The sequence below is a fragment of the Chelmon rostratus genome, chromosome 17, assembly GCF_017976325.1.
Source record: "Chelmon rostratus isolate fCheRos1 chromosome 17, fCheRos1.pri, whole genome shotgun sequence".
NCBI lineage: Eukaryota > Metazoa > Chordata > Actinopteri > Chaetodontiformes > Chaetodontidae > Chelmon > Chelmon rostratus.
Window position 1 is genome coordinate 20,142,057 of NC_055674.1, and position 11,936 is coordinate 20,153,992.

Genomic DNA, 11,936 nt, shown 5'->3' on the forward strand with positions numbered 1-11,936 from the left:
AGGTGCAAACATCACAATACTAACACAGAGCAGCCCAGAAAGCCAGCTGGCATTTCCACCCAGCATGCTCGCAGGTGCACAGAGCATGGATTAATCTGGAGGTCTGTAAGGAGTAACAGGAGTGGAGAGGCTCACTAAATTCATGATGTGAGCACTCATCCTTTTTATATCCTGCTGTAACACATCTTCATGACGAATTAGAAAACCACTGGCATCTGATAGACGCATCAGAAGATCATACAGCAACAGAACAAACAGCAAACAGTACCCAGAGTACAGCATGCACATCTGAACGTCCTTCATATCGCTCTAACAGCCAGTTATCTGCACAGCACAGCACAACAGCAAGATTGTGAACATCCCAGAGAAAAGGGACAGAATTCAGTTCCCACGGGTGAGTGGTTAACAGGTCAGTGTGAAGGATTTGTGGTGTTAAGCGGTGAGGTTGCAGATTGCAACCAACTGAAAACCCCTCACCTAACCCTCCCCTGCAGCCACTAAAAACACACATAAAGTGAAAGGACATCTGTAGAGCCAGCTTTTGATTTCTGGGCTACTGTAGAAAAATGGCAGACTCTGTGGAAGAGGACAAACTTCCTCTGTAGCTATGAAGGACTCATTCTAAGGTAAAGAAGACACAACCATTCTTAATTTCATGTGATAAAACACTAATGACAACAATATTTTGATTACTGCATTCCATGTCTGCCAACAGATGCCCCTAAATGAAAACACATTGGACCTTCAAGTTGCAAATTACAGGTCAGTGTGATAGATGTGTTCAATAAAGGTCCATTAGTTCCCCATGGTGGCGCAAATTGGCAAGGAAAACAAGGTTACCCAGAGTCACCACAGAGGAAAAAAAATATTGTGCTCAAAATGCTTTTCGTTCCCAGGTTTTGGTGAATTTTTCACGTGAGATAATATACTACAGTGAACACTTCAACACGCAACTACAGTGCGTCTTAATCCAAATGCAATCCAAATCCAAAATGCATATATCCTCTAAGTAATACTCACTGTGTTACCAGGCTGTACAGTGCACATCAGTGACTTCTTATCCATCCAAATTTGTAAAGACACAGACACATCTCATCAAACGTTAGCTATTAGCTACAGAACAGAGCTATGTGCCGGCTTTTGATTAAACCAACCTGACACAAATTCCTTACCAAAATGAGCCTGCAATTCATACCAACCATGAAGGCATACTGGGAATAATTAATAACAATGCAAACATCACAGGAGGGGTCCATCATGCATATTCAAGTAATAATATAGTAATGACTACTGAGTATGCCTGTAATAATATAGCAATGAAGTGTAAATGCAACTCTGCTAGAAATAGAAAAGTGCTCTGAGGAACAGCCAGCAGGACCCCTGCTCATGGATGTACATAGACAGGCTCATGGAGGGAACTGGTCTTTCCAGGTAATACCAGTCCAGGAGGGAGACAGCGGCACACTTTCTGCAAGGGGGTCATTTCCAGAGGGATCTTATGCACTTTAAAAAGCCAAAGGAAAGCGACTGATTGGTTGTCATCCTCATCGTATCAATCGAGTAACATGAAAGTGAAAGAGAAGCTCAACATTCAGGTGATGGTGCAGGTGATGGGACAGAGATCAGTTTACTCACTTTTAGCTCCCTACATCTGGGACTTTGGTGTGTTTGATGGTTACCTGCAAGACACAAACACTTTGTTTGCATCCGTGTATTGATAATATCTCTACCTCTTAGGATAAGCAGTGGAAGCAGGAGGGAAAAGTGAGCCTGGCTCCGTCTGAAGGACAAAAATCCTCCTTCTAAAACTCACTGATCAACACATTGTACAAAACGTCTGTGTTAAATTTGTACAAAAACCAGAAATGTAAAAGTATGTTGTTCTTGTACAGGGAGCACACATGCTCTAACTGTTTCTTTGTGAACGACAGCAGGCACGCTGAACTTCCCGTCAAACCACAAACTGTCGTTCAGAGGTTTTAGTTGGCTTGTTGTTTTTAACCACTTCCTCTGCTTCAACGCTTAAGGCCAGGCATGTCCAAACTATTCCATCAAGGGCCATGTGCTGCAGGTTTTTGTTCCAACCAGTCAAGGAGTCATCTAATTATCAGCTGAAGACTGAGATCAGCTGATTAAATGAGTCCAGCCTGGTGTGCTCCTCCTTGGTTGGAATGAAAACCTGCAGCCAAACAGCCCTTTGTGGCTAAGCAAGGCTAATCGTGTCATGGCTGCAGCTCCATATGACACAAATACATGAGAGTGGTATTGATCTTCACATCTAACTCTTGGCAAGAGAGTGAATAAGCCAAAGCTTTCCTTCGTAGAAAAGGTTTTTTTTTTTAAGTTTACACACACAGTATCTCTACAGTATCAGTATCTCCCAGTGTACATATACAGACACAAAATTCATCATTTAGTTTTCAGCACTTTTAAAGGATGAGTATGGTCGTGATAGTTATTAACACCATCATGAGTTTATCCTGTATAAAGGGCACTTTAAAGCTGCGTTCATCAGTATTTTTCTAATAAAAATGTGAAAAAAATGACTGTGCAGTGAATGGAGGAGTACATAATGATCAACCCTAAAAGAGGCATCACCTGACTCTGCAATGCCCCTCAGCTATACAGAGCATTTAAACATCTTTCAGCTCATTGTTGATGTCATAGAACAGAGCTGATGGCTTTTTTCCACAAAAACCACAAAGTGGATTAAACAGGGATTTTGATCTTGGCTGAATTTAACCCTGACTTGGTTTCATCAAAGCGCTGACACCAGGCTAAAAACCAGATTAATCCTGGTGCTTTATCTGTTTAGCCAGCAGTCACTCTAATGAAACCAATGTGTTTTTTTGCAGTTATTCCATGTTCTTATCTATGACAGCCTGCATTGTTGCCTGCTCTGTCCTTCAGAAAATAGCCTGTCTCAGTAGGACATTTCCAAGTCCAGGTTCCTCAGTGTATTTCATTTTAACCCCATGTCTACTCCCAAGGCCTGTACTTTTTTTTAGTGATATTTGACTTCCACCTCTGCCATATCAGGTCACAATCACACACATCCATTCGCACAGATCCATTGTGCATGGTGCATATGTCCTTCAGGTAATACTCACTGTGTTACCAGGCTGTACAGTGTCTGAGTCCTGTCACAGGTTGCATATTTTCTATGAGCACCACATCAATGACTTCTTATCCATCATAAATAAGACTGACATGACACCTCCAGCCCTCTGGAGTCCATCAGCACACTCACTGCTGCTGCAGAAGCACCTTTACTCTGCCACACTCGCCTAACCGACACATGAGCCTTTTTTAAACTGCAAAAATCAATAATGATGATAAAAATGTGTGCAGGCACCTTCTAAGTAATTTATACACATTATTTGTTTATTGTAATGAACAATTTATGGAGGCTCTTACCAGTCAGCAAAATGTTCTTGATAACTGATAAGAGGTGTAACAAAAAGAAATTACACAGCGGCCGGACTAACACAACATGTTACACCACTGTCACGGTCACGGTCGTACAGTCCTGTTTCCAAAAATGTTGCTGCATAAAACATAAATAAAACAAAATTTGATCATCTGCTGATCCATTTTCAATGTGATGCAGCAACATGTTTCAAGTTGGGACAGGAGCAACAACAGACTGGGAAAGCAGGTGATAGTATCATGACTGGGAATGAATCATCCTGTAAAGGCTCAGTGGTTCACAAGCCAGGATGGAGCGAGGTTCACCACTTTTTGAACACATGATTGGATAAAGGAGATTACTACATGGACTCAGCAACAGTTTGTACAACCATTGTTGGTTAACACAGTTTATTTCCAAATGATTGCAGCCTTTGTCACGTTTTGTGTCACCTCGGCATACAGGTGAAAACATCACCATCTCATTCAAAAGTCAAATCCACAATCATTAAAAACGCATCATTACACTTTCAAAATAAAGCTCGCGAGAAACATGTTAGGCGACGGCTGCAGTTTGGTTAACAGGCACCAAAACTACTCGGTTAGGTTGAAAAGAGAAAAATGTGTGTGTGATTTTTTGGGGTATTAATTTATTTGCTATATTGTTCCTTGTTTTTCAGCCTGGTTTGACTTTAACATCTGGTACGTGTTGAGACATTCCTCACTCAGCGGCCAACACATGGTAGAAATCAGCAAGCTTGTTTGTGTGTGTGTATGTGTGTGTGTGTGTGTGTGTGTGGACATGTATTACTTATATTGTGGGGACATAAATCTTTTCAAACAATCACATTGTGTTTAGGGTGAAGACTTGGGTTAAGGTTACAGTTAGACTTAGGCAAGAAGTGGTTGTGAAATGTAAGTCTATGCAATGGCCCCAAAAGTGATGGAAGCACGACTATATGTGTGTGTGTGTGTGTGTGTGCGTGTGTGTGTGTGTGTGTGTGTGTGTCTGTGTGTGTGTGTGATTATGTACAGTAAATCTTACTGCTTGTGTGATTTGTTTCAGGCCTGACTGTACGTCCACATGCATGCCAGTCGACATCAGAAGCCTGAGCAGCCCCTCAAAGGAGAGAGGCGCTCATAAAACCAGCTCGGACCAAAGCAGAACTCTGATGCAGGCTGACTGTTAGCGCTTCGTCTGACATTGATGGTTCACGCCCCGTCATGAAGACTGGAAATACAAGTTTCTCAGCAGCAGTCACCTGCCTGTTGCTTGCGAGTCAAGTTCTACTGACAAAAGCAGCAGAGAACATGAAGGGTAACGCAGCTGCTTCTGAGGTAAGTGATGCATGGCGAATGATTTAGGTTGCATCTTAGTAGCATGATATGATCCACTGTCTGTCTCATGGCATTTACCAGGAAACTGCACATATATGTATCCTCTTTTATCTTGATTTTTCCATGTAAGACAAGTATTATCTTTTGTGATTATTAGTTCCTATTGAGCCCAACTCTGTTAGCTGTCCTTGATTCTTTCCAGAGCCTCATCCGTCAGTCCCAGTCTCTGTGTGCTGGTGAACAGGAGTATGTCCACAAGAGGAAACAAGTGGTGCTGGAGTCACTCAGCAAACTGGGCGCCAACTGTACTGCAGTAAGAAACCTCGCACACTGCAGGAAACTCTTTCTTTCTGTCTTGCTGTCTTCAGTTTTTCTTTGGGGCTATGTTGTGTTTGCACAGATGTCCTCTTGTACATGTACGCAGTATATTGTGATGTCCTCTCTTTACGCAACACCGAAGCTTTTCCTCCACGGCCTCTAAGAGCACTGTCTCACGTCTCTTGATAACTTTCGTGGAGACTGTCCACACTCGCCGGAACAGAGTAGACTCGTCTTCAAGTCGTGTAATTTGGCTTTTCTCTGCACAGCCCCAAACCTAAACCCTGAAGAGCCACTCGATGCACATTCATCCAGAAGATGTAACATTAATGCTAATGTTGCTCGGCGAGGGCTCGCCAACGCAGCCATTCTTTTCAATTATTTTTTGGGCATGTTTGCAGAGATGACAGGGAACGAGGAATGAAAAGATGTCACCGAGGTCCCTGCTGGATTCAAGGCAGAGACTTTGAGGTTTATGGTTGGCATTTGAAGCGACAGGAGCGCCCCAGCCATATCACTGTAATAATATCTAAAATGACTGAGGGGAAGCGCAGAGAAAAACAAATCAAACCAAAAAAGCTGTTACTGCAGCCTCAGATCTATGAGGATTGTGACTTACCGCTACTTATTACTCTTGCTAGTGATAAAAAAAAAGCTATAACTCATGATAATGATAACAATATCACTGAATACGTTCTCTTGTAGCTGGCTGTTCAGTGTAATTTGCTTGGCAGCTATCAAATTTACCATCTCTCCATCCAGGATTGTGTTCCCCACATCGCTCTGCTGGCATCAGGTGGGGGTCAGAGGGCAGCCGTGGGCCTGGTGGGCTCCCTCTATCAGATGGAGGAAGAGGGTCTGCTGGACACTCTGCTCTACCTGGGAGGAGTTTCTGGGTCAACATGGTAACAACAATCACACTTGCACACACCAACATGAGCTTGTGTATGTATGATGCAATGCACGGATGGCCAAGGCCTCCTCCACCCGAGGCGTCGGTTGAGTTGCGAGATGGTGCATTCTGGAAAAAACAAATCACTTCGGTTTTATTGTGAAGAGAGACAGAGGAGACCTGGGCAGAGAGGAGTATAACTTACTGGTAGATGGAAGGCCCCAACACACACTGATCAACGAGGAAGCAGTTTGTAGGCTGTTAACACGTTGCTCGTGATCAAACGCTGCATTTGCATTAACGCTGATGGAGTTTGAAAGCTGGGAGCGGCCATAGCTGCAATGATCTTTTTATCTCAAGTTGCAAGTTAATTATCTCATTATGCCGGGATGATCAAGTTGATGACAATCATCTTGATGCATAAATATTTATCCTTGAGATAATGAGATTAATATAGATTAAAGCAAGACAACAGGAGGAGTCTGCAGCCACGCTAGCAGCTTTCAGGCTAACATCAGCAGCATGCTCACAGTGATGAAGCTAACATGCTGATGTTTAGACAGCTGAAGTCCTGACGTCTCCTCCGGGCTCCCCTCTGTTCCACCAAGTTGTGTAATCAGCTTTTTTCCCATCAGTCTGTTGAAATCCACCCACGTTTTTCACACACGTCTAAACTAGGTGCAGCCTCTCCAACAGAAATACTGAATAAACATTTTTTATTCTTTTTCCTTATGTAGACCTAAGAAGAGGACAATTTTACTCAATTTCATTCTTGGTTTAGTGTGTTAGAAAGCTAACATTTGCTAAGACATTATCCTATATTTGTTCACACATTTTAGTCTGGATCAAAGTAGTGGACCCACTCACCAATTTATTACTCATAGAAAATAATGCTCAGTTTTTCTTAACGACAGTTTCTCTTGACCTTCGTGTACCTGTCTCCTCCGATAGGTCCATGGCCTCCCTGTACAGCGACCCACAGTGGAGCACTAACATGGACGGAGCGGTGTCCAGGCTGTCAGGTCCAGGGGTCGAGCTGGAGCAGGCTCTGGCCTGGTTGGGCGAGAGGGCGAAGGAGGAGCACTTCTCCCTCAGTGATGTCTGGGGGGTCATGACCTCTGCTGGGATCATGAAACAGGTGCCCGGGCAAAAGACACACACCCAGTATTTCCCATTTGAAACATACCACACTCTGCTGCTATAAAGAGCTGCATATGCACCCCTTCAGAGAAATATTGTGTGTTTCATCAGATGGACCTACGGAATCTGTCAGATGAAGCCGGCAGAAATGCCACCAACCCTTATCCCATCTACAGTGCCATAGAGAAGTACTGCTTTTCAGAGGGGCCTATAGAAGGTGCACACACACACACACACACACACACACACACACACACACACACACACACACACACACACACACACATCACATTAGGATTTGCAGAATGAGCAGGAGTGTAAATGAGTTACTGTCTTGTATTAAGTGTAATATTTCCCTGTCTCTCAGGGAAATGGTTCGAGGTGAGCCCCCACGAGGCTGGTTTCACAGAGCTGGGTCTCTTCGTTGAAACTTCTCTGCTGGGCAGCAAACTCCAGGGTGGAGAGCTGCTGGAGCAGAAGCCAGAGATGGACATGGTCCAGCTACAAGGTGCGTGTTCACGGGCCGAGAGATTTGTTTGAGGGCAACAGTGGAGTGTTAAGAGCGGTAACAGAACATGTGAAAACCAAGGCTTTTATTTTGAAGTAATTAAAGTACGTATTTATGAGGATGATAGTTCTATCAAACTGGATTGGTGAGGTTTTTTGTAGTATTGTTAAATCCTGGCTGGTGCACAGACACGGATGACATCATCTCTTTTTAAATGAGCTCAGCCCTCTACAGCTCCATAAGAGGAGGTCAGAAAAACACTGCAGGATTTGTTGATCACGCTTGAATATTAATCCTCACTGTCAAACTGTGTGTGTGTGTGTGTGTGTGTGTTTGTGTGTATGTGTGTGTGTGTGTTGGAAACCGAGCAGGTGTTCTTGGTTGTGCGCTGGCTGATGAGGAGTCGATCACAGAGTTCATCCCTCCCTGGCTGAATGGTAATCCCCATTTGACTTTTCAGACACACTTAATGCATTTTTAGAAGCTTCCAGTATTAATCTCCTGTTGAGGTGGAAAAGTTGTAACTTCATGCTTACATACTTTCCTTGTGTGTGTGTGTGTGTGTGTGTTCCAGTGCCTGGGCTCATGGACGGTGCTGCTAAAGATTACCTGCGTGTATACAATGCCCTTGGTAAACTAGTAGGCCTGACCACAAGCACCATTAAGGATCCGACTGCTTTGTCTGATCTGGACAAGCTGCAGAAAATACTTGAAGGTAATACTTGAATGTGTTTTATCAGAAAACTGACCTCTCGCCAGCTTTATTCATTAAATCCAATTGTTTTGGTAGCTCCAAACTAATCTGCAAGATTGCAGCTGCTGACGCTCAGAAAGGAATGCCATCAATGTGCCGATTTTCCTCCCAGCTCAGCTTTTTGAAATAATGACGCAGCAGATGTCTGATTCGAAATGCCACGGTGCCCACGAGATTCTTATCGTTTGCAGACAAGGTAAATCATAATGCGTCTGGACAGCTGGAGTCAAAGAGTTCGGACGAGAGAAAAAGTGTTTTTCAGCAGTTGAGCGTGGAGCTGCTGGTGGCGGTGCAGACCTGGAGCCAAAGTCTGGAGGACGGAGCCTTCAAAACACACGGTCAGTGTGTGGCAAGTATTACACAGCCGGACTGGTCAAAGGCAGACATTTTATTTAAATGAGATACGTGTGTTTCTATTCCAGTCTCTCTGCTGACGGAGCAAGTCCTTCCCCTGATTATGAAGTGGGAGTGGGGAACTACAGCAAACTTCCTCTACCAGTACCAAGGTGAGAAGACGGACCTCAGAAGCTATAATCACAATTAACTTCACTTTGAGATTTAACAAAAAGAAAGGTTTCATAAATAGTTGTGCTTATTTGCTCTCTAATCAAAGATCATGAAGTTAACTTAGCCACTCTAACGCTTACTGGTTGACATCAGTAATATAATACAATCCAGACAATTATTGTTAGTTCCTGAGTAGGTGCTGTAACATGTTGTTGCCAGGCAACCAGTGGAGTTACTGCATGTGATTTAGAGGTGCTGATCAGTGGATTTCAACGTCTTTCAGCACATTGTCCTGTTGAAGTTCACTCTCACTGCTGTCATAAGTGTTGTTCCAGAGGCAGCAGGGAGCAACAAGTAGGCAGACAAAGAAACAGAAACAAACTAAGAGGAATAAAACAGAGCAAATGCAACACAAAAATGAAGTTTGGTTCATTGAAAAATTGTACAATTCTGTTGCTGGGCAGATTCCACTGTTCCACCTTGCCTCCTCCTGAAAGAGAGATTCCACCTGATAGACGCCGGCCTGCTGATTAATGTGGCCTACCCTTCATTTCTGGGAGACAAGAGAGACATCGACCTTATTATCGCACCAGAGTACAGTGCTGGAAACATATTTGAGGTACTGTAAAGTGTGTGTGTGTGTGTGTGTGTGTGTGTGTGTGTGTGTGTTAGATAGGTTGTTAAGGGCTTAGATATGAAAACCCTGTTAAACACCACCATAACCTCCTCGCTCTGTTCTCCCCACACCATGGCCCTTGCTGGAGACTGTGCACCTAAAGTAAAGCAAAGTTTCCTTTAACCTCCAACAAATTTCATGTGGAGGCAAGTTAAAACTGGACAAAAGATCACCTTTCCCCTGCAGGTTCTGCATGTCTGCACAAGCGTATGTGCTGCTGTGAGTGCAACGTGTCGTTGTCACTTCCTTTATTCTGTGTTTGGCTTTGATTCCCCTTTTTGAACAATGGGGCCTGTCAGTGGACATGTGTCATGTTGTGATTCAGATTGTATTCATAATTTTAACCGACCAATCAGTTTCACTATTTCCTATACTTGCATATATTTGCCATATAATGTGGCATATATATAATGTAACCATTAATAATCACAACATACAAGCCCTTTATTAAAGTATGCCTTATTAGAAATTGCTGTCAGCATATGTCAAACTCATGAGGTGAAGGATGACAGCTAGAGAAACTCCAATCCAGTCCAGTGGGATTTATTGCTCAGTGTTGCTCACAGCATGAAAGCAGCGAAACCAACGCTCAGCCTCTGCTCCCTTCACAGACCCTGACTCTTGCCAGAGACTACGCAGCCGAGTTGAAGAGGCCTTTCCCAGAGATAGACGTCAAAATCCTGGAGGAGCGAGACTGGCCGAAGGACTGCTACGTGTTCGAGGGAAAGGAGAAGGAGCCCACCATCGTCTACATGCCGCTTTTCAACAGACGCAACTGCAAAGGTCTGCTGCCCCCACACATGCACAGTTTTTTAGCGGCTTTTCTTCTCAGAGGCAGAAATGCTCTGGAGCCTAAATAAATCATGGTTCCTCAAACTGCTGTCAGCCACGATTTGAGGAACCATGATGGCACACAATTACCTACGGCTTCATGACTAGCTTCCTGCAGCAAGGTTGAGGTTGAGTTACTGTTGTCTTTTGCTTTGTCATTCAGACAAACACAAGTTTTTACCCAGCTATCAAATAAAGCTGGACCAATGCTCATGTTTTATTGAAAAATAAACCCTCAGCCCACGCTGAGTCCACCAGTGGTAGCAGGTGACCGGGGTCTAAACAGGTGTTCACTGGTTTCTGCAGATGCGGAGGAGATCAAAGCAAAGATGGAGGAGTTCTCCACCTTCCAGCGTCCCTTCAGCCAGGAGAAGATCAAGTTTGTGCTGGAGACGGCGAAAGCCAACGTGAAGAGCAACAAGGAAGCTCTGATGAGGGAGATTAACAAGGCGATTCTCCGTCGACGCAGCAGGAGGTAGGGGTACGTCTGAGTGTGTGTGTGTGTGTGTGTGTGGGGGGGGGGGGGGCACAAAGAGAGAGAGATGGAAAAGAATCAGAGATGATCTTGAAGCCTTGTCAATGTAGGTCAAAGCTGGATGTCCCGTCTTTACGACGTGTAATCTGAGAGCTCGCTGCGTGCCTGGGTGAAAGGAACTGAAGGATTAGATAATCTAATAACGCAGTGTGTGCGGTCGTGTGAGGCACGGAGAAATGTGACCGGCTGATGGATAAATAACTGACCTATCAGGAATCTAACAGGACCTCTTGTCTTTCCTCCTCCCTCCCAGGACGTGCCAGAGCCCTTTGGCTTGTCTTTCGAGTTTGGTGTGAAGTGAAATCTGTGGTTTCATCAGGAATATGAAACAAAGAGTGTCAGGCCTGCTCACAGCATAACAAAACCAACACAACATCTAATCATATCTGATGGTGGAAGTGTGTTGACACTATAAATAAATATCAGTCAAAGTGTCACAGTACGTGTCTTCTTTTACTTTAATTGAACTGTATGTATGCTATATTGTGAAAAGTATGTGGATGCCCCTTTCTTCATGTTTTGGGTCAGATCCCTTTGATCCAATGAAGGAAAAACTTTAACCCACCCATTTGTTTTATGCTGCTTATCTGGGCCTGGTTGTGGTGGCAGCAGGCTAAGTAAGGTTGTCCAGTCAAAGTCTTCCAGGTCCTCCTGAGGCATTCCCAAGCCAGCGTGTTCTGGGTAGTGGGGCGTCCTACCTGCAGGACGTGCCTGCTTATGAACACAAAGTCCTCTTGAACACACTGTGCATAGATATTCTAAATGTCAGTATGTCACTATGTCACAGCTCATCCTCCACACTGTGTCATGCTCGGTCTAACTGCATCAACCTGACGCAGGTTTTGGGTGAAGTAACGCAAATCAAACGCTAGAGGTCGCACAACGTCCGCAGGAGGGACTTGCAGCGTCTTTATGTAGGTCAATACAACACAAGCAGGCACTCATCAAGGCCATCTGCATACAACACCCTGCATCCACAGTTGGCTGCTCTGTCACTGTGTCGTTATATTACTGCAGATACATTTAAAA

General features: G+C 44.1%; 1 protein-coding gene across 2 annotated transcripts; it reads left to right on the forward strand.

Annotated features, from left to right (window-relative positions):
• The first annotated feature begins 4,510 nt into the window (after nt 1–4,510).
• Nucleotides 4,511–11,936, forward strand: LOC121621165 (cytosolic phospholipase A2 gamma-like). Of its 2 annotated transcripts, none has more exons than XM_041957510.1 (14): nt 4,511–4,746; nt 4,949–5,059; nt 5,827–5,969; nt 6,908–7,094; nt 7,208–7,313; nt 7,464–7,604; nt 7,976–8,041; nt 8,179–8,319; nt 8,550–8,696; nt 8,781–8,864; nt 9,330–9,484; nt 10,153–10,324; nt 10,679–10,853; nt 11,161–11,936. In XM_041957510.1, the coding sequence occupies exons 1-13, from the start codon at nt 4,633–4,635 to the stop codon at nt 10,849–10,851; spliced, it is 1,740 nt and encodes a 579-aa protein (XP_041813444.1). In that variant the 5' UTR covers nt 4,511–4,632; the 3' UTR covers nt 10,852–10,853; nt 11,161–11,936. The 2 variants fall into 2 exon arrangements, with proteins under 2 accessions (XP_041813444.1, XP_041813443.1); XM_041957509.1 differs by having other exon boundaries at nt 4,512–4,746; nt 10,679–10,847; nt 11,161–11,934.